The sequence below is a fragment of the Callithrix jacchus genome, chromosome 10 (genome assembly GCF_049354715.1).
Source record: "Callithrix jacchus isolate 240 chromosome 10, calJac240_pri, whole genome shotgun sequence".
NCBI lineage: Eukaryota > Metazoa > Chordata > Mammalia > Primates > Cebidae > Callithrix > Callithrix jacchus.
This window is the reverse complement of record NC_133511.1, coordinates 18,171,989-18,193,496: the sequence shown is the minus strand read 5'-3', so window position 1 is coordinate 18,193,496 and position 21,508 is coordinate 18,171,989. Positions and strand designations below refer to the sequence as shown.

The following is a 21,508-nucleotide window of genomic DNA, read 5'->3' as shown; positions in this document are numbered from 1 at the left end:
GCCTGCTGAGTAGCTGGGACTACAGGCATGCGCCACCACGCCCAGCTAATTTTTGTATTTTTAGCAGAGGGGGGTTTCACCATATTGGCCAGGCTGGTCACGAACTCCTAACCTCGTGATCTACCCACCTCGGCCTCCCAAAGTGCTGGGGATACAGGTGTGACCAACTGCGCCCCGGCCTCAATTTTTTATTTTTAAATCACAGCCCATTGACAGAGCCGATGAAAACTTAGAGTGGGGAAAGAACACCCTCCACAATAAATGGTACTGCGAAAATTGGATAGCCACCTGCAGAAGAACGAAACTGGACCCCTATCTCTCACCACATATAAAAATCAACTCAAAATAGATTGAAGACTGAAACATAAGACCTGAATTTATAAAAATACCAGAAGAAGCCCTAGGGAAAACTCTCCTGGACATTGGTCTAGGCAAAACATTTACAACCAAGACCTCAAAAGCACAGCAACAAAAACAAAAATAGACAAATGGGTCTTAGTAAAGTAAAAAGCTTCTGCACAGCAAAAGAAATAATGAACAGAGTGAAGAGACAATCTGTTGAATGGGAGAAAACATTCACAAACTATTCATCCAACGGGATTAATACCCAGAATATACAAGGAATTCAAACAACTCAACAGGAAAATAAACCAAATAATCCCATTAAAAAGTTGGCAAAAGAGACATTTCCTTTTTTTTTTTTTCTGAGACAGCCTTACTCTGTCACCCAGGCTGGAATGCAGTGTCATGATCTCAGCTCACTGCAACCTCTGCCTCCTGAGTTCAAACGATTCTCCTGCCTCAGCCTCCCAAGTAGCTGGGATTGCAGGTATGTGCTACCATGCTCAACTATTTTTTGTATTTTTAGTAGAGATAGGTTTTGCCATGTTGGCCAAGCTGGTGTCAAACTCCTGACTGCAAGTGATTCACCTGCCTTGACCTCCCAAAGTGCTCGGATTATAGGTGTGAGCCACCACACCCAGCTGACATTTCTCAAAAGAAGACATACAAATGGCCAACAGGTATACAAGAAAATGCTCAGCATCACTAATCATCAGAGAAATGCAAATCAAAACCACAGTGAGATACAAGCTTACCCCAATCAGAATGGCTATTACTAAAAAGACAGAATTACAGGTATCGATGAGGATGGGGAGAAAAGGGAACTCTTACAGTCTTATATTGGTGGGACTGTAAAATAGTACAACCCCTATGGAAAACCGTATGGAGATTCTCTCTTTTCTGTGGAGACAGGGTCTAACTCTGTGGCCAAGGCTGGAGTGCAGTGGTGCAGCTCAGTCACTGAGTCCTCTGCCTCCTGGGCTCAAGTGGTCCTCTTGCCTCAGCCTCCCAAGTAACTGGCACTACAGGTACACCCACCATGCCTGACTAATTTTTGTGTTTTTGTAGAGATGGGGTCTCACTGTGTTGCCCAGGCTGGTCTTGAACTCCCGGGTTCAAGCGATCCACCTGCCTCAGCTTCCCAAAGTGCTATGATACGGGTATGAGTCACCATGCTCACCACAACCTCTGACTCTCTGGTTCAAGCGATTCTCTTGCCTCAGCTGCCCAAGTAGCTAGGATTACAGGCACACACCACCAAGCCCAGCTAATTTTTGTATTTTTAGTAGAGCTGGTTTTCACCTTGTTGACCAGGATGGTCTTGATCTCCTGACCTTGTCATCTACCTGCCTTGGCCTCCCAAAGTGCTGGGATTACAGGCATGAGCCACCGCACCTGGTCCCCCTAAAATCTTTTTAATTTGCTGAGCACAATGGCACACACCTGTAGTTCCAGCTATTCATGAGGCTGAGGTGGGAGGATCTCTTGAGCACAGGAGTTCAAGGCTGCAGTGAGGTATGATTGCACTACTGTATTCCAGCCCGAGAGACAGAGCAAGACACACACACACACACACGTGCTCTCTCTATATACATGTACACATACATACATATGGATTTAACAAAATTTTACATGAACCGCATAACTCTGTGCTAAAAAAAAAAAAAATCACAGCCCAGTCTAAGCTTTCTGTTCCCGTGGGCAGGACGAAGGGGCTCAGCTTATCTAAGCCCAGTTCTGAGGTGGGAAGCAGCAGCTGGACCAAGTGGAATCAGATGCTAGTTATAGTTAAGAACCCCACTCGGCACTTCTAAAATAGAAAATGCTAATCCTGCCATTGGGAACAGTGTAATTAAAAAAATACTTACTTTTCTGAAGAAAGTTTGGTAATATCAGAGTTCGGTGGTGGGTATATAGGTGCTTGCTGTATTTTTTCCACTGTCAGACTGGAAAACTTCATTTAAAAAACCTATTAGAAGAAGGCTGGGCACAGTGGCTCACACCTGTAATCCCAGCATGTTGGAAGGCCGAAGTGGGCAAATCACTTGAGGTCAGGAGTTCGAGACTAGCCTGGCCAACATGGTGAAATCCCATCTCTACTAAAAATATAAAAATTAGCTGGGTGTGGTTGGTGCTTATAGTCCCAGCTATACTCGGGAGGCTGAGGCAGGAGAATTGCTGGAATCTAGGAGGTAGCGGTTGCAGTGAGCTAAGATCGGGCCACTGCACTCCAGCCTGAGCGACAGAGTGAGACTCTGTCTCAAAAAAACAAACAAAAAAAACCACACACAAAACATAGAAATGAAGCAGAGATATGTAAATTCATTCAGTCAAGTTTATTAAACTTGCTGTGTGCTCAGCACTGTCCTAAGCGGTAACATGAAAAACATTACAAAAGAATATCTCAACAAGGGAAAAATATATTCTGTACTATATTCATTTCCAATCATTTACATGTTGTGTTTTAAAGTGTTCTTAGGTCATTTTGGGGTATGTAGTCTCCTCCTTTCTCCATGTCCCCCTAAAGCTTCCAGCACTGTTGAATCATGTGCCTGTGGTGACCATCCTCCAGGAAGGGCAGCTTCCTGCTGATGGGGCAACCAGGGCTTGGTCAGGGCTGGGGTCCCACGGTGGAGGAGACAAGCTGAGAGGGAAACCATCAATCCCGAGAGCTCAGGACACTCACAGTGAATCACAGAAGGCCAAACTTGGGGAAGCCACAAAGAAAGAGGGCTCTGTGCCCCTCACTCATACCCTCCCCTAGGGTATGTGCTTAAAGTGCTAACACCGTATGAAAATGAGGCACAGCTACAAGCCGTCCTGGGTGCTACTGGACTCATCACCTCCCTCTTCCTCCCTGACTTGTGCTAATACTGGGCGAGGCACAGGCCAATAGAAAAGTCTAGTGCCCAGTGAAGAAGTACAGAAGGTCCAACATATAACCTAGAATTCCCAAGAGGGGGTGGGGACAGAAGGGACAGAGAAGGGCAGAGAGGTATGCAGCAAAAAGGACTCGTTTGTGCTTGGCCAGTGCCCCTGGACCAGGGGTTGGTTTCTGTGCAAAGGACAGTTTGGTTCTACACAGCTAGCAGGGTCCTAAATTTTACCTGAGGGTACATAGCATAGGAAGGAGAAAAATCCATGCAGGGCCCTTGTGGGGCATACAGCAGGCCATGCCACACGGGGATGCTGGATGACATCTGAATACCCCTGGCCAAAGAGCTCCCTGTGGAAGGGCCCAGTCATCACATGCAGGCCCCACCCTGAGTCAGCATGAGGGGCTTAGGTCCAACTAGCAGCCTTGCCAAAGATACCTGTCCCTCTGTGGGTTAGAGCCCAGTGAAGTGCATCATGTGCATGACAGAGGGCACCCCAGCTAGGAGGGCATGCAAAAGTGGCAGTGGCATGACCTGTTCCTGTTGGCGAAATAGCTAGGCAGAGGATGCCTTGGAGGAAAGGGAGGGTGTCGGGAGGCCAAGAGAACACCCTTGTCTCAGAGCCAGATCTCATCACTGCTCACACTGGACACTCGATAGATATAGCCCAGCATTGGGAGGCGGATGAAACCTGTGGGATCAAAGAAGCCCAGGGGACTCAGTAACGCTTGTTCTGTGGAAGCTGGGAGAGCCCTCTCTGCTCCTTGGGCACTTAGAGGCCTCTGGCATAAGCACAGGGCTGGGGAGCAGAGGAGGAGGGCGGTAGGCCCTTTCCCAATACCTCGGCTGGTAAGGAGGCCACCAGGCTCCGGGTCCAGAAGCTCTGGCCGGCTGTTGTTCTGAGCCATCTGCCGGTCTGCTGGCTTCACTGCTGGGTGACAAAGAGGGCAGTGTTGAGGACGAGGAGTGTGCCTGATGGGGCCTTGCCCCTCCCAAGCACCAAGCTCTCTTTCTCAGAAGCACTTCTGAAGATTAAGCAGGGGTCAATAGCAGGGTCCTAGATGTACCTCTGGAATCTGGAGTGAGGTCATTGAGCTGAAGGTTGGACGGGAGGGACATGTTCTCCCGTGGCAGGCGCACATTGTTCAGTTTCAGGTTGTTGGAGTCACTACAGGGAGGACAGTCAGAATGGATATGCACCCTGGCACAGGCTGCACGGCTGCTTCTACCAGAAACCCCAGGCTCCCTCCTGTCCCCATCCTGCCAATATGCTCTTACCACAGCCCCTCATACCTCTGGCCCTATCTTCCCAAACCCAGATGGGAGCCAGAGGCCTGGGCCCCTCCTCAGAAGGGATGCTGAGAACAGAATGCCTGGGTCTGCCAGAGAGGCAGCATTTCGTGGTGATTATGAGGCTTGTCCACCCCCAGGAAGAGTTACCTTGATATCAGAGATGGGCGCCGGGAGGGGCCTGCGGAGAAAGAAGCCATATCTCTAATTCTCAAGGTGCCCTCCCACGCTGGGCTTTCCTCCTCCTACTCTTTCAGACCCAGGACCCACAGGGTAATGGCCTACCCATGGCCACACCCTGGAAGTGCTCTGGCACGGTCAGAGATGACTGGTTCTGCCCAGGCTGCTGCTCAGCCTGACCTATCACCACTCCTCCAGCCACCCTCTGTCCCGTGTCCCTGGCCTACCTTTGGTCTTTTTCTCTTTCCTGCAGACCAGGCAGGCCACCAAAGTGCTGAACCCCACGAGGGTGCCCAGGGCAAGCCCAGCAGCCACAACAATGCCCACTAGTGGCACTTCTACCCGGGTAGCCAGGAGCCCTGAAGGATGTCCTCTGGTTAGGTCCCAACTGGGCAGTGTCCCCAACCCCAACATGCCATAGGTACTACTCTGCCCTCTTTGCCCAAGGTGACTAGGGTTACCTCATCCACAAGACCCACCCACAGGGCAACAAGTACTCTCATTTCTGTATGGGGATGGGACCCCTGTGCCCACCTGAGGCTTTGCTAGGCCAGTTGCTGGGCATGCTCACCTGGGGCTGGAAGCGAGGCACTGGTGACACCCACGTCATTGGTGGCCACCACCGAGAGGTTGTGCGCCAGGCTGCGAAGCTGCAGCTGCACGGTGTGGTTGGTGAGCCAGGGGTAGTTCTGTGCATCCAGCACCAGGAAGTCAGAGGTGTTGACAGTCACCGGCCCATCCTGGTCGATCCAGGTGACATTGGCAGGCGGGTTGGCACGCACCAGGGCAAACAGGACAACCAGGAGGCCTGGGCCCTGAGCTTCCTGGTACTTGGCGCCGACTTGGGCAATCTCTGGCTTGACTGGTGCAAAGCAGATGCCAATATGTTCTTACCACAGCCCCTCATATGCCTGGCCCTATCTTCCCAAACCCAGATGGGGGCCAGGGGCCTGGGCCCCTCCTCAGAGGGGATGCTGAGAACAGAATGGCTGGACCTGCCAGAGAGGCAGCATTTCGTGGTGATTATGAGCGTAATTAGAGCCAAAAGCCCAGATGTGAATCCTGGCTCTGCTTCTTACCAGCGGGACCATCACCCTAGATGGACTGCTTAACCTCTTTGTGCCTCAGTTTTCTCCTTTGTAAAATGGTGACAATAGTAATGACCTCATGGGATTACTCAGAGGATAAAATGAGTTCATATTTGCAAAGTGCTTAAGTGTTTGCTAAATGTCCTGCGGACCACCTGCCTGGTGGCTGCTGGGGGTCCTTTGGCAGAGAACTGCTCTCCCTGTCCACCTCAGGGGTACTCACATTGCACATTGAGGATGACAGAGGCGTTGGCTGACCGGCCACTGCTGGGGTCCTGCAGGGAGCAGTTGAGCTCATGCTGGGCCCGCTGGGCAGTGACAGTGAAGGTGCTGGTGCCTCCAGAGAAGGCCTCTCCACCCACACTCAGCAGTCTTGAGGTGCTGGCCTCTTGCAGCTGTCCATCCAGATACCAGGCCAATCTGGGGGTGCCAAGCCCCCCTGCCACTCGGCAGGTGAAGGCGTGGCGTTCATTCTCCCGAAGTGCCCGCTCAGCCCAGGTCTGACCATCTATTTGTGGCGCCAACTCCCCCCAACCTGGAACACAGCAGGGGCCTCTGGGAAGGGCTGGGGCAGGGCTGGTACTGTGCTGTGACCAGGAAGAGGTCCAGTGAGAGGAGCAGCAGGCCAAGGGAAAGGGCGCCTGAGTCCTCTCACCAGGGACTGACTGGTTGGAGCTAGGGTAGGTGGGTGAGGGGAATAGGGGCTTCAGAGCCTGGGGCCTGGAGTGGGTACCCAAACAGAAGTGCAGACAAAGAGAGGAGAGAGGGGGCTCTGGACCCCAGAAGCACTTGGTAAACGACTGAACAGGGGTGTACCTGAGCTCAGAAGGGCTGGCAGGAGTAGCAGTGTGTGCAGGACGGTGGCTGGGCCTGGAGGCAGCGCCATGGTGGCCCGGGCCTGGGCCCCAGGCTGCTGAGAGAAGGGATCAGGTATCCGTGTCAGCCAGGTGAGAGTGGGCAGGCCTAGCAATTTCTCCACAATGTACTCTCCAGAAACAAAAAGAACCATGCACGGAGACACAAATGTAGACCGGCTCCCAGTGGCGAAGGCGCGGACACGAACGGCAAAGCCCAAAGGCACAGACCCGCTCAGCAGATACCTGGATACCCTGCAGGCGCAGAACCGAGCACCGACTCCGGGCTACAAACAGGCACCCGCCCGCAGATCCGTAGAAGCAACGAGCATCTGTGCAACCGCACCTTGCACGCACGGACACTCACACTCACGCACATACACACACACTCGCCCCTCCCCCAAAGGGATTGCTTTTCCCTTTCCCATCCTCTCTCCTGCTCGGTTCTCTCTCCCATCCCTCGCCCTACGTCCAATCCAATCCTATCCTCCCTCCTGCCTTGTTCTCTTTCCCATCCCTCGCCCTACGCCCCCTTTCTTGATGTTGGTGGCTCTGGTGAATGTGAGCGGAAGAGGAAGGGGTGAGGGGAGAGTGGGGTCGCCGAGCATCCCGCCCCCGCTCCCCACCACCCCCAGCCACCAGGGCGGCTCACCTGGCTCCCTCCCCGAGCGCCGCCGGAGCAACTGCTCAGGTCTGACGAGCACCGCAGTCCGCTGCAGGGGCGAGGGCTGCACCAGGCAGGGCCAATCGATGCCCGACCACAAGCCCCCACAGGCCCTCCTCCGGCAGGTGGGCGGTCACAGCTCACCAACCTCCTGGCGGGTCCCTAGTCCGCACAAAGGGCCCCCCGCGCAGAGTCCCCCCGGGTGCCCTTCTCGCCGGGCGCAGGCAGGACGCAGGAGCAGGCAGAGTTGGTGAGGCCCGACGACTTTATTGGTTCAGGCGCCCCCCTTCCCGTTCCCTCGCCCCCAGACGCCGGAGCTCCGCAGCGCTCAGCTGCCGTTGACGGGGCGGCGCAGCTGTCCCATCATGTCGGCCAGCATGCGGTTGCACAGCGCGGCGTAGGGGTTGAGCAGCACCAGCTGGCGCCGCGCGAAGGGGCTGCCCAGCCGCGCTGCCCGCTCGAAGTCCCTGCGGGCGTCGTCGTCCCGGCCCTGCAGCCGCGCCAGGAGTCCGCGCTGCACAAAGCTCTGGCAGGCGGCGCGTCCCCGGCCGCCGCTAAGCTCCACCGCGCGCTCCAGGTCCTCCAGGGCACCTGCGGGACCGACGGGGCGGGAGGGGCGGTGGTCAGCGGCGTCTGGGGCGGCTTAGCCGGAGCCCCCGCCCACCTGCGGCCGCGCCAGCTGCCGTGGTTCTTGCGGCTCCCGGGTGGGGCCGTTTACAACTCGCCTCGCACCTGCTAGAGGTACGGACTGTTACACCCATTACAGATGAAGACTGTAGAAGAGTTGAGAGGACTTGCCCGGGGCTGTACAGCCAGGCCACTTAGTGGCAGAGCTGGGACTGAAGTACAGGTCTCGCCTTGTTCTATTATTTTCCACCGCTAATACACGAAAACATGAACGTTGCAGGATTCTGAATAGTCACCAAGTTTATGAGTCTGACCCACTTCCCCGGGCAAGTAGCAGCCAATTTATTCCACACCTGTTATTAAGCATCCACTGTGTCAGGTGACTGATTCTGAATGTCAGGGCTCAAAAAAATTAACTGCAGTCATTTCTTACAAGTACAATCAAGTCAAATTCTCATTGTTTTCCTTTTGAGGGCCTTTTTTTCTATTGCTTGCTCTAGAACACCTCTCTCCCCTATTTCCTGGACTGATTGCCTTTCATCATTCTTTGGTTATCTCCATGTATCTAATTTCCTTGGTCCTGGAGCCAGAGCTGACCTGCACCATTTTTATTTTTATTATCATAAATTCCTTGGGTTGGGCCTCAGAACTCTGAACTCAGAACCTCAGGCAGTCAGCCACCTTCTGTAAGTCCACCAGGCTGCCTTCATTCCGGGCTCTGCTTCAATTCACTCATGTTCTCTAGTCTCCTAAAGAGCCTGAGCCTCTGGAGAAGCTCTCAGGTTGCAGTACTCCTTGGTTTCCCTCAGAGGAGCTGGTCTGGAGGAATCTCCAGTTGGAATCACCTCTGCGTCTCTCTGGGGTTTTGGTCTGCAGGCTGTCTTCAGCGATCTGGGGTAGATAAACCTGGAAAGGGGCTCTTGGGAGTTTTCCATTGTTCCTGGAGTGTTAGCCGGAGCCCCCGCCCACCTGCGGCCGCGCCAGCTACCGTGGTTCTTGCGACTCAAAATTCCCCAGCCTGGGATTGCTGGTCTTGGGAGCACCTGCATCACCACTGCTCCTAACAGTCAAGTAGTACTAGGTTTCCTCGGTTTATACCTTCCCGTCAGCCTGATCTTTGGTCCCCAGCATGGTCCCATTGTCTCCGCTTAATTAGAATAAACTGAATGCAGCAGGAGTTTGATCCAGTCACTCCCCTGTTAAAACCCTTGAGTGGTTCCCCATGTTTTCAAGACAGCACAGTCTTAGCCTAACACTCCCAGGGTCTTGCCCTTGCCCACAGCTCCAGGTTCAGCTCTCCATCCTTCTTCCACTCCCTGCTCCAGCCAGCCTGAAGACCTGAAGTTCTCTGTGCCTCTATCTGCTTTTTGGACCTCTACAGACTACCTTCTCCATTCACCAGCTAACTCATACTCATACTGGAAAACTCACTCTTCAGGAATGGGTCCCACACTGGCCCCTCTCACACGTGTTACGCTGGTCTCAGAATTACGTGTCTGTCTGCCCCCTGGACTGGGAGCCTTTTGAGGAGCAGTATCATGTGGGGATTAAGAGCACACACTCTGGAGCCCTACCACCTGGTTCACATCCCAGCTCTGCTGCTAACTGTATGATAGTGGGCAAATTACTTAGCCTCTCCATGCTTCAGTTTCTTCATCTATAAACTGGGGTAACAATAGTATATACTTTTTAGGGTTGTTGTGAGGATGGATTTACTATAGTTTGTATGTAAAGTGCTTAATGCCTGGTACAGTGACTGCTATATAAATGTTGGCAATCAACATACCTTTTATCTCAGTGTCTTCAGCACCAGCCTACTATACTACCACGTAGTAGGCTCTCATTAAATGTTCCTTAATCAATGGAATGCAGTCTCTTTTGAATTTCACAATAGCCCCATTAGATTAGCAGGGCCCCTGCTATATCTCCTACCTTATAGGTAAGAAGACAGCCCCCAGAGTAGTTTAGCAAAGCCACCCTAGCCCCACAGCTACTTCACGTCTGGTCTGTGCTCTCCCATGGCCCCTTTTGCAGAGGATACAGGGCATCTCTCCTTACCTGCCACGTCTCCCTGGAGTCGCCTGGCCTGGGCACGGTTGTTGTAGGCTGAAGCCCTCTCAGGCAGCAGGCAGATGGCTTGGCCAAACCTCTCCAGAGCTGTGCTGAGGTCCCCAGCCTCTGCTGCCATCACCCCCTGCAGCTCCAGGGCCTTGGACTGCTCCAGCTGTGCTTGAGGGAAAGCTTCATCTGGGCCAGGGAAGGAGCCATGAAGGGCCAGATGTGCAGTTGGTAGCAAGAAGAAAAAGCCACCTCAGGCTTTGGAATTCTGAGATTTGAGCCAGAGCTGACTGGGTATGGGTTACAGCAGTGGTCAGTTGCAGTGTTTGGGGTATGGGGGAGATTGGGTAGCTAAGGCTGGGGGCTACTGTTGCCTGAGTTCCAAGGGACCTGGAAAGGGGTCTTAGCTGGCTCCCCATTGCCAAGAGAATGAAGCACAAACTCCTCAGCTTGTTAAAGAACTTGTTCAAAGTCACACAGGCCATACATGCAGAGCTTGGATGAGAACCCAGGTCGTTCTGGCTTTTGTCTGCATTTTGCTCTATCACACTGCCTCTTATGCAAAGGCCACCATGATATTCCCGGATCATGAACACCACTTCTGATGTAGCCCTCAGCGTTTCAGCCTGAGTTAGTAAAGTGTAGGCTTTATTCCTCTAGAAACAAAGGATATTGAAAACTCCTTAATTAGGGGCTAACGGAAAAGGCAGTGAATGCACTCACTCTGTGGAAGAGTTAGCTTGGAGCTTGGCTTGTGACAGTGTTTAACAGATACTGGTTGTGGTTGCCATATTGGAACCACTCAACTGAGCCACCATGCCCTGCCTTATTTTGGGTAGGCGTGGTGGTGGTATTCTGTTATGACAAAAAATGTGAGAATTTAACATCACCTGGCAGTTAAGCTTGGATCATACAAGCAATTAAGTGGTAAATTCAGAGGCAAGGGAGCTGATGGATTGAGAGACATACCCTAGCTTACTCCACTTGGCAGGACGTCTCTTACCAAAGCATCAGTGCACTAAGGAGCAGCCAGCCTCTCTGATTCCAATCTCAATCATAATCCAAGGGTCATGGAACAAGGGGCCCTACAAGATCACCTCCCTCTGCTACCGTGGAAGGCCAGCAGGCCAGCCTATGTGCAGAGCTACACTTCAGGTCAAATGCTTACCTTCTTCTAGTTCTTCCTTTTCTGCTTCCTCTCCCATGTCCAATCCAACAATGTCTCCAAATGGGGTGTCAGGGTTGAAGATGGCCTGCAGCACTGCCTGATCATTTGGAGTCCCCATGGTGCTCAACTCCAAAAATCCCAAAAGACGACTCCGGATGAGAGAATAGGGAGGACAGTGGTAGGGGTGGAGCCTCCAGCAGGAAGTTGATCTAAAAGGATGAAGACCACCCCTTCATGAGGAGTGTCTCCCTTTCTGGGCCATAGCATTTGCTCAACCTGTGGCCTGGAGGGTTGACCCTGGCTTGGCAGAATATTTCTCAACTGGCAGTTATTTCTCAACTGCCCCTGCCCCCGGGAGAAACAGTAAACAAATCCAGCTTCAGCCTTAAGGTGGAGTGCAGCTAAGAGAAGGTGCTCTCCAACTTCTCCCTGAAATGCTTTCAGTGTATTGTATTCACAGTTTAGGAGAAAATAGGTAAGTCACTACCTGATCTCCTTGGATAAAACAGGGGAGATATGTAGACGGTAAAGGTACTATTCCTTTGTCCTCTTGACTTTTCCTCATATCCAGAACTAATTAGGTCCTGAACATACATCATTGATGAATAAAGGAAGAAAATATAGTCGAGAGCCAGTGTGGAGCAGACCTGAAGGTGGGCTGCAAGGAATGATTTAGTGATGCCACCTTAAAGCAAAGGACTGTGGAAGGTACTTTGTGACCAGGTCACAGGACACGCCCCTCCCCTTTTCTCCACCCCCTCCAACCAAAGCCAAAAGGAAGCTCAACCATGTGCAGCAATAAACTTGACATGTTTATTAATTAAACTATCACTTAAATAAAAAAAAGTGCATAGAAAATAAACATGTTTAAAAACTCCTTTTTTTTACAACTATGTACACTTTTTACTTTTACATTCAGTCTTTCGTAGAGAGCTTTCAGCATTATTATTTTTTGAACTATTAAAGTATTTTCCTTCATCCCTGTCACAGGGAGTTAACACTGATGGACTTTAGACACATTTTCCTTTTTTTTTTTTTTCTCTTTTTCTCTAACCAGAAGCTTGGAAGAACACAAGGAAAAAAAAAAACAGATCTGTTATACATGATAAAGTTGTCAAAAAATGTCTTATTTCTAGAAAAGAAGCTTGTCATCTGTTGAGCTCTTGAAACAATTATTCAACTACCTGTTTTTACTAAAGAGACTGTTAAAAGTTCAATAAAAGAAACACCACAATTCTATTATCTTGGTTGAAAGACAGAACTAGAGTACCTCGGAACAAGATACCAGGAAAGCACAGAACACAATTTTCCCCTAAATGCAGGTGGTAACCCCAACATTCATAACCAAAAATAGAGAAACAAGGAGGACAGGTACTGACTGGCAACATTCATGGGCAGAAAAAAATCCAGGTGACACCATTTCTGTGTTTCTCTCTGATCCGAGGAATGGACTATTGTACCATTCCTTTATGATTAGAGGTTCCCCCCATTTCAGAATCAGAGAAAAGTGAGCCTGACATCTTCCTGCCGCTACTAGCAACTGTAACACAATCCTTATCTATAGTGTTAAGAGAATTAAAAGCCATGGACTGAACTAGGCTTTGTTACATGGTGCATTACTATATTAGTTCCTATATATATCATATTTATATTTGAAAACCAAAACAAACAAAAAGTTGCAAGTTTTCAGAGTGTGACTTGACTGGTATTCATGATTCGGCACAAAACCATCTGCTCAATAACCTTGTATTGCTTTAAAATGAAGGAAATGAAACATAAAATTACACCCAGCCCTTTGCAATGACCCGCTTTTCCTTAAAAACAAAAACTTGATTTCTAATTAAAAAAAAAAAAAACCCAAACAAAACTTTAAAGTTAACATATGACAAGGTTTTGACCTTTAGTATTTTCAGATATTTGATTGAACGTCAGTCCTTTAGAAAGATACATTCATTAAGATTTTTTTTTTGTTTTTTTCTTTGTGTATGTGTGTTGTATTTTTTTTTCTTTTTCTTTTCTTTTTTCTTTTTTTTTTTTTTTTTTAATCAAGGGAGCTACATGGTGCTCACTGCATTGGCCGGGGGTTTGACGGAGGCGAGCAGGGTGGCGGGCTGGGTCCCGGCAAAGGAGTCTGGTTGAAAACGTATAGCTGCCAGGGCTTCCCCCTTAATTCCTGTTATTGGTCTAAAAACAGAGGGGCTGTGCGTAAGGTGGTGGGTGGCCAAGGAGGGAGCCAAGAGACCAAGTTCCGGCCAAAGGGTCAGCGCCATGCAGCTATTCTGGTTACACAGTTGTCACTGGCCACCAGGAAATGCAGCCATAACAGGTTCTAGCAGCAAAGCTGTAAGTGAGCTGGCTCTGAGAACTGACCAGGTTTGTAGCTGTTACTCCTTAGGGATCTGGGATGCCTCTTGGGGGATTCTTGGGAATGACCCACCACAATTCCTCAATCTGCACTTTTGTGTGGAGATTCCCTTGGTCACTTTTGAAATAAACTCAGATGTGTTTTGGAGATGCTATGCCGTTTTTGCCTTCTTTCCCTCTTGTAGGGAAACCTTTGATTATCCCCCAAGTTGCTGGCAGGTGTGCTGAAAATTTGGCAATGGACTCAAGGCTGAGCTAGAAGGAATTTCTCATTTCTGTGGTTGACAATTAGGGGGTGGAAAGGCAAGGCGAACCATCTGCAGCTGGCAGGAGAAGGAAGCTGTGGGTTCCTCCCCTGTCCTCAGGGTTTGGGGTCGGTAGAAAGAGAGTGAGGAGGGGGCTCACAGTACAGCATGGCCTAGCAGGGCAGTAACTAGGTCTATTTAGCTGAGTTCCCCCCACCCCCTGACTGGCCTTTGGGTCTTTCTCAAGGTGAATTCAGGACCCATCAGTGCATTAATCATTTCAGTAACAAATGCAGCTTAAGTTTTTTTTTCTTTAAAAAAAATAGGAATACAAGGATTTACAAAAAAACCTCACACAGTGCAATAATAAAGGAAAGCAGACACTAGTGGAACCCCGAAGGCCACTGCATCTTGTTCATGGGTGAAAGGAGGAAGGGAGGTGAGGTCTGGGTAGAGTGCCTTTCCCCAGTCCCCTGCTGGCACTTCTCCATGATGACAAGGAAGTCTCTGCCATCCTGGCCACAGTGCTGGGCTCCCTGCATGACAGTGAAAACAGTGACAATGTTCCAGCAAAGCCACCAGACAAAGTTCTTAAGGTCACAGGAGAGAAGGGAGCCCAGGATGGAAGGCACAGCAGAGCCATGAGTCCTGGGGCAGAGAGTGGTGGGCTGAGTCGTATTGCTTTGCTAGACTTCCATAGGAATGAGCTTCTTGCGGCGAGAAAAGGGTGCCCCACCCTCTACTTGGACTACACTGCTCTGAAACCTTGTGGCAGAGGCAGAGAAGAATCTGCTTTATCATGAGTGGTCAGACTGTGCTTCAGTTTCAACGGGCTGCCCCAAAAGAGGGCAAAGGTGATCAATGGGTTCTTTGCAGATATATGAGGATTTGGTGGGCAGAGGGAAAGGAAAAAGTGGCCTATGAGGCAGATGGTGATGAAAAATGTCAAGTTGCCATTCAACTTGTTTGCTAACTCTGAAGTAAGAAAGATGAGGGAAATGTAAAAGATTGCCGTCTCTCACCACTCTGGAAGCTGTGTCGGAAAGGAGAGAGATGGCATGGGAAAGAAGAAAAGAAACTGTTGTATCAAGATATTACTGTAGCCTTTTGAGGAGCTTCAATAGGGGAAGGAGGGGAGTGGCCCAATGGAGTTGGGTGACCTTCCTTCTCCATTTATTGTCAAAGAGCAAACCCAAGAAACATTTATCAACAGGGCACAAACAAGCTACACATTGAACAACAAAAAGTACACCTTCCAGGGGGAAGTTGGGCAGGAAAAACCAGACTTTGTGTGTACAGCTGAATATTTTCTCTAACTTCATCCTATGAAAATAAAAAATTATTAAAAACCGATCTTCTTTTAAATTAGGATAATACCGCAGTTTAAAAAATAGCCTTGTCATAAGTGCTTCTCCCTATGAAGTGCTTCTCATAGAAAAATATACAAAATATATTTACATTTATAAAACCTTAAATAGTAAACTGTAAACAGAACAGAGTAAAATCCAATGACTTAATTTAACAGGTTGAGGACGCTGTCTTGGGGAAAGGAAGAGAAGAAACATTTGATGCTGTTTTGACCACATCCTAAGGAGTAATCAGGGCAGTAGTGTCATTGAATTCACTTTAGCTGTGGGTTGTGCGCAGGTGGCAGAGTTCCCTCAACACAAGGTGGTCTAGTCCCCAAGTTGTGGGCCTTGAAATCTGATTAGTGTTCTGCCTTCAACTGGACACTGACCGTTTAAAAATTAAGTCTTCCTATGTTTTAACAAGGGGAAAATAAAGTAACCATGTCTTAGGAATGGGACCCAGGGGTCATCCTGGCTGTGATGCTCTGGTTGTTGCATGGTTTAAATCCTATTTAAATAATCTTTTCCTCTCCTAAAAAATCATGCTACATGTTTCTTTAAAACTCTCTGTGGAGCTTTATGAAAACGTTTCCAAATTCTGTCTGGTTATGGCCAATGGCTCCTGTCCACTTCCCCACTTGGAGTGCTTACAGGCTCAGGGAACTCTTTGCAGGCACATCCTAGGCCCAACAGGGAGTGTCCTTGAGCAGGGAGTCAGTCTACCCTACAACCCGGAAAGAAGCATGGGAAAGCAGTGGGATGAAGACAGGGGACAGGAAGAAAAGGGAGTGAAGAGAGGGAATGGGAGAGGGAAGCCGCTCCTACTGTCAAGAAAGGTAATTGGCTGAGATAAGGCTCCTGGGGACAACACTCCCACTCAAAGCCCGCAGGTTCAATGTTTGGTAATTAATTGGCACAACCCCATGACAGCCTTTTGACACCAGAGGTGCTAGGGATCCTGTCTCCCAACCAGAAGTGAACCCTTGAGTGGGAGGATAGTAGGGAAAATCACCAGACCTCTGTTTGTTCCATGCCATAGGCGGGGCCTGACTGGCAAACTGTCAGGAATCCAGCCAACCCTCCATCTGGAGCCTTGCCTGACCCCTCACTTATAGTGCTTGGGAAAGGGCCAAGTTGAGGATGGCAACTTATTTCTGTGGAGATATTCAGGCCCAATCTCCCAACATAACCAACCCTCCATAATAGGCTCCTTCCAAGCAAGTCTGCTAGGGACCCCACTCCCACTTTTTAACGGTAAACAATCGGAGGGGCCCCAGGAGAAAGCCGATCATGGATCTTTTCTTCGAGACCTCAACTCTGTCTCCGGGACTATGATCACATGTCTGATGTGAGTATAGGACATAAGAGAGCTCAGCCATCACGGAGGCCCCTCAGCTGTGCCCACTCAATCCGGGAGCTCCCAGCTGCTGGAAAAGGCCTTCAGCATTGCTTTGGATGGCCTTGTGTCTTTGCACTCCAACACTGGGGGAGAAGAGCAGCTTTAGTTTAGGAACTTCCGGCATTTCTTGGCGCCACAGTTGCAGGGCAGCTTGTTGCTGGCATCCTCAATGGGGAACTTATAGTCATAAGTGAGTTCCTCTCCTCGGTAGATCTTACGCATGGCAAAGATGACAATGTGCTTCTGCCCATCAATATTGATGACCCGAGAGTAGCAGTTAGGCTCACATGAGTGATTGATGAAGCGTGCAGCATTTCCATGCATGGTGGCATCCACTACCTCTGAGTCATCAATTCGGAACATATAGCAACCAATGCCCTGTATGTGCAGGAGAAAGGAGAACTTGTCATTTCTTACAAACTCAGGTTTAAGAACATTTCCCTGTTTTCTCCTGATGTTACCTATAGCCGCTGATAAAGTTTCCTCTAGTAAAATTCCCAGATTATTTCCCAGTTCCTATCTTTCAAGATGCTTCCATGAGGAGTTCCTAGATTACAGGCCACTAGCCTAGAGGTTTCTACTGTCTTTGTAGGAAAGAGAAACCTAAAACTTGTATGGCTATGTGCTTCTGATACTAGGAGCCGCTCAGACAAGCCTTCAAAGAGTAACTTTCTGTACTAATCCTCAGAGTGGATTCTCTACTTTTACTGGGCCCCTCACAAATTTCAGATTTTTTTTTTTTTTTTTTGAAACAGAGTCTTGCTCTGTTGCCCAGGCTGGAGTGTGGTGGTATGATTTCGGTTCACTGCAACCTCCTGCCTTAGCCTCCCGAGTAGCTGGGATTACTAGAAATACAAAAATTAGCCAGGTGTGGCTAATTTTTGTATTTCTAGTACAGACGGGGTTTCACGATGTTAGTCAGGCTGGTCTCGAACTCCTGACCTCAGTTGATCTGCCTGCCTTGGCCTCCCAAAGTGCTGGGATTACAGGCATGAGCCACTGTGCCCGGCCTGTTTTTTTCTTTTTTTAAGGTCTTTGAATTGATAACATAGATTATTTCTTTTGGGATCCAGCGATCACACTGGTCCCTTTCTACAGCAAAACAAAAGAACTGGATGAATGCAAGTGGGAGACTTACCTTGCTGTCATAATACTTTTCCCGCTTATCAGTCTGGATGGAACGGATGACGTTGCCAGCATACTCAATCACCATCTCACCTGCATCAATGTTTCTCTTACAGAAAAGACCCCGGCCATGGATGGGAGACCTAGGACAGATGGAAAAGAGGTCAGACACAAATTTTGCAAGTAAGGTTAATTGCACGAATACATGAATAAGTTCTCCTGGTCTTAGTCTCCCAGGAGGGACCTGAGAAAATAAAAATTTGGACCCACTTGATTTGTGTATATTGTTCTAACAAATGGCTAAGATGAAACGTATCTCCATTCTGTAGCCCAATGGAAGAAGCAATGTTTTAATGCTTACTGTGTTAAAGTCCTTGTTCAACACAAGGAGTTGCAGGATCCCAGGATATGAGGGTCAATAATTAGTATCCATAAAATCCTCACTTACTGAGGAAAGTCAGTCCAGCATTTGGTCCACTTTGATTCTGGAAAACTTCATTCATTTTCTATAATTTTAGCCTTACCTGTAGACACCAACTGCCTCCTTAGAAGTCTTTTTTAAGTGCCGGAAACGCATGGGCATTGGCAGATCCATGCTAGTTGCCCTCCTAAGAGACAAGACATATTATTAACAAATTTTCTTCAGGAAATAATGTTTTGAGTCTTGAATCAAAGGTTCCTAGAGAAAAATAGTACACTCTGTTCAATGTCAAACTGAGTAAGTGCCTTATAAAATGAGGCCGATTTTCAGTATATATAGTACTTTCTGACCATGATGACAACCAAGGCTGACAGAATATACTATCATTAAAGAAAACAGGCCTCTTACGGTTCTTTGAATTTCTCTTCTGTACCTTATATTCCTCATTCCTTACCAGGCACGTACTGCTACTTCAACACAAATGGATTTCAGTCTTCTTAAATCTTTATTTTATTTGTTTATTTATTTTTTAAAGACGGGGTTCCACCATGTTGGTCACCCTGGTCTTGAACTCCCAACCTCAGGTGATCCGCCCACCTTGGCCTCCAAAGCGCTTGGTGAGCCACCACGCCCAGCCCAGTCTTCTTAAATCTTATCTGGGAAATACTGATGCAAACAAATTCCTGCATAGTGCCCTAACTAGCTGGAGGGGAGGGAAAGCAGTTTCTAATGACTGCTCTCCACTCAAGACTTACCGAGCTGACTTCAGCTGTACCTCCTCCTCTTCTTCATCATTGGGGTTGTATTCAGGAGGCTGACGATGTTTAGAAGCCAGGAAGTTAAACATGTCAAATGCTGACTTCCTGGAGCCAAAATATTAAAATGTATTTAGAGAAACGCTTTAATAAAGCAGTAAAGGGGCCGGGCGTGGTGGCTCACACCTGTAATCCCAGCACTTTGGGAGGCCGAGGCAGGTGGATCACGAGGTCAAGAGATGGAGACCATCCTGGTCAACAAGGTGAAACCCCGTCTCTACTAAAAATACAAAAATTAGCTGGGCATGGTGGTACGCGCCTGTAATCCCAGCTACTCAGGAGGCTGAGGCAGGAGAATTGCCTGAACCCAGGAGGTAGAGGTTGTGGTGAGCCGAGATTGTGCCATTGCACTCCAGTCTGGGTAACAAGAGCGAAACTCCGTCTCAAAAAAAAGCAATAAAGGACAAAGGCATTAACAACACTAGAAATCTCGGAGTATGTGGGAACATAACGGTGTCAGGAGATAATAAAATTGAGACCCAAATCTGCTAACAGAAAAGAAGGGAACTTGCCTGAGGTGGACTTCAGCCCTGGCTGAGCCATGAGGGTTCAACGGGGGTTCATTGGCCTCCTCTGGCTTGTGGAAACGGAATTTGTAATTTCGACAGTGCTTGGCACCAGACAGCTGCTCAATCAGGAACACAACTGCATCATGGAGAATCCCCAGCATCCTCAAACCGTTAACACCTAAAAGGATCAGAGGCACCCAGGCAGTGAGGAGCATAGTCCACTGGAAACAGCACAGTCCTACAGAAATGCCTATGCTAGAGAGTAACTGTGCCAGAGGCTGCTCAAGGGTGAACTATAGTACATATCAGCTTGAAATTAGCATCAGATAGCCATTAAAATGATGCTGATACAGATCTACCAAAATGAAAAATGTTTGTGATAGACGGCTAAGTGAAAAAGGCACGCCACCAAACTAAGGACTATTTTGTATGTGCTGGATTACACAGAAATGCTATATGCTAATGCTATATACATGTGTTATTTTATGTCATGCTCATAATGACCACATGAGGCAGGAATTACTAGTTTCATTTTCAGGTGAGCAAACAGGCTTAGAAACCTGACATAACACTCCCGAGGCCACGTAATTTGGCAAGATGTGAACTGTGGACGGCATAACTACAAATAAAATCCCATTTTAGTTTATAGGAATGGATTACCTATGTTCTATAAGCTCATATTCCTCCAATACCTCACTAAAGATATTTATTTATTTATTGAGACCGAGTCTCGCTCTGTCATCCCAGCTAGAGTGCAGTGGTCTGATCTCAGCTCACTACAACCTCCATCTCCTGGATTCAAGCAATTCTCCCGCCTCAGCCTCCCAAGTAGCTGGGACTAGAGGAGTGCACCACCATGCCCAGATGCTTTTTTTGTATTTTTAGTAGAGACATGGTTTCACCATATTGGCCAGGTTGGTCTTAAACTCCTGACCTCAGCTGATACACCTGTCTTGGCTTCCCAAAGTGTTGGGATTACCAGCGTGAGCCACAGCACCCAGCCAGTCTCACTCAAGTTTAAAAGCAATGCTAATACACCCCTAAGACAGAACTCTCTTGTGCTGTTACGATGAATGTATGGAGTAGTGTACTGAGTAGCTGCTTTCTTCTACTCACTGTCCCATGCTGTTAATGAGCATTTTAAAATTTCTTTTTATTTTATAAAAACAACAGTTATATAAGTCTGGCATCGATGGTGAAAGGATTTCATTTTAAAATGACTTGGCTTTTTCCATTAAAGGGACAGGGCACAGTTACAACTGCCACACTTCTTTTTGGCACTAGCAAATAGCTAATGTTCTTTATATTTTTATTAAGTAAACAATATGATTTCATTTACAAACATTGCTTTTGGTATTATTAATAGATATGGAGATATGGAAACAATAATGGTATCTGTTGTGGATCAAGTATCCATTTCATAAGTGTAATTGTATTAGGATTGCAACTGCACATATGCAATTCCAGCAGACATACAGTTTGTGTTATGAAGCATATTTAGAGATGTAACCTTGGCGTAATGTCCTGATGCTGAGGAAACAGCAGATGAAAAAGCAGCTGATCATGCCACTGCACTCCAGCCTGGGCAACAGAGTGAGACCCCATCTCAAAAACAAACAAACAAAAGAACGTCTCTAGATAAGCAATATTCTTTTTCTAAGAGACAGGTTTCATTTTGTTACCCAGGCTGGAGTGCAGTGGCATGATCATAGCTTACTGTAACCTTGAACTTCTGGGCTCAAGCTGCTCCCACCTCAGCCTCTTGGGTAGCTGGGGCTACAAGCATATGCCACTGTGTTTGGCTAATTTTTAAATTTCTTGTGGAGACAGGGGCTCACTGTGTTGCTCGGGCTGGTCTCAAATTCCTGGCCTCAAGTGATCCTCCTGCCTTGGCCTCCCAATTTGCTTGGATTACAGGAGTGAGCCATTGCACTGGCCCCAGGTAAGTGACATTCTTATGATCGCAACTGTTGGTCCCATAAGAATTTGCCTTAAGTATATAACACAAGTCTACAACATAAGAGCTTACGCCATATCATGCAATGGCAAACTCTTTTTTCTACAGACCACTAATTTTCCTTAAGAATTTTTTCCTGGGAGTTCTAGATTGCTGTGAATTTTTAGGTAAAAAAAA

The 21,508-nt window shown here is 48.3% G+C and overlaps 3 protein-coding genes across 24 annotated transcripts in view; all 3 read right to left on the bottom strand.

Moving 5' to 3' along the window:
• Positions 1-2,663: 2,663 nt before the first annotated feature.
• Positions 2,664-7,325, bottom strand: TMEM25 (transmembrane protein 25). Of its 15 annotated transcripts, none has more exons than XM_078339605.1 (9): positions 6,877-7,325; positions 6,593-6,689; positions 6,000-6,311; positions 5,260-5,550; positions 4,916-5,047; positions 4,659-4,689; positions 4,286-4,386; positions 4,060-4,149; positions 2,664-3,909 (listed from the first exon to the last, which is right to left on the bottom strand). In XM_078339605.1, exons 2-9 carry the CDS (start codon positions 6,660-6,662, stop codon positions 3,836-3,838), a joined length of 1,101 nt encoding a protein of 366 aa, XP_078195731.1. In that variant the 5' UTR covers positions 6,663-6,689; positions 6,877-7,325; the 3' UTR covers positions 2,664-3,835. The 15 variants fall into 15 exon arrangements, with proteins under 15 accessions (XP_078195731.1, XP_078195734.1, XP_078195733.1 ...); XM_078339608.1 differs by having other exon boundaries at positions 4,060-4,146; XM_078339607.1 differs by having other exon boundaries at positions 6,593-6,686.
• A 216-nt stretch (positions 7,326-7,541) lies between these two features.
• Positions 7,542-11,291, bottom strand: TTC36 (tetratricopeptide repeat domain 36). The gene is made up of 3 exons (XM_054241327.2): positions 11,148-11,291; positions 9,980-10,168; positions 7,542-7,885 (listed from the first exon to the last, which is right to left on the bottom strand). The coding sequence occupies exons 1-3, from the start codon at positions 11,263-11,265 to the stop codon at positions 7,623-7,625; spliced, it is 570 nt and encodes a 189-aa protein (XP_054097302.2). The 5' UTR covers positions 11,266-11,291; the 3' UTR covers positions 7,542-7,622.
• Positions 11,292-14,868: 3,577 nt separating this feature from the next.
• The window catches only part of KMT2A (lysine methyltransferase 2A), a 90,878-nt gene continuing 84,238 nt past the window's right edge, over positions 14,869-21,508 (bottom strand). For all 8 annotated transcript variants that reach the window (XM_054241320.2, XM_054241322.2, XM_054241321.2 and 5 more), the window contains 5 exons: positions 19,374-19,552; positions 18,806-18,909; positions 18,154-18,237; positions 17,643-17,772; positions 14,869-16,882 (listed from right to left, as the gene is read on the bottom strand). In XM_054241320.2, the coding sequence (XP_054097295.2) occupies positions 16,607-16,882; positions 17,643-17,772; positions 18,154-18,237; positions 18,806-18,909; positions 19,374-19,552 (773 nt within the window). In that variant the 3' untranslated portion in view covers positions 14,869-16,606. The remainder of the gene's footprint in view (positions 16,883-17,642; positions 17,773-18,153; positions 18,238-18,805; positions 18,910-19,373; positions 19,553-21,508) is intronic.

Bases quoted from the DNA above. Each gene is read 5' to 3' on its own strand.
- TTC36 (XM_054241327.2), bottom strand. From the start codon at position 11,265: ATGGGGACTCCAAATGATCAGGCAGTGCTGCAGGCCATCTTCAACCCT. The intron at 10,169-11,147 runs GTAAGCATTTGA...TCCCTGGCCCAG, and splicing joins AAAGGAAGAACTAGAAGAAG to ATGAAGCTTTCCCTCAAGCA. The intron at 7,886-9,979 runs GTAAGGAGAGAT...TCGGTCCCGCAG, and splicing joins ACTCCAGGGAGACGTGGCAG to GTGCCCTGGAGGACCTGGAG.
- TMEM25 (XM_078339605.1), bottom strand. From the start codon at position 6,662: ATGGCGCTGCCTCCAGGCCCAGCCACCGTCCTGCACACACTGCTACTC. The intron at 5,551-5,999 runs GTGAGTACCCCT...GCTTTGCACCAG, and splicing joins TGTCATCCTCAATGTGCAAT to TCAAGCCAGAGATTGCCCAA. The intron at 4,690-4,915 runs GTAGGCCAGGGA...CTTTCTCCGCAG, and splicing joins GAAAGAGAAAAAGACCAAAG to GCCCCTCCCGGCGCCCATCT.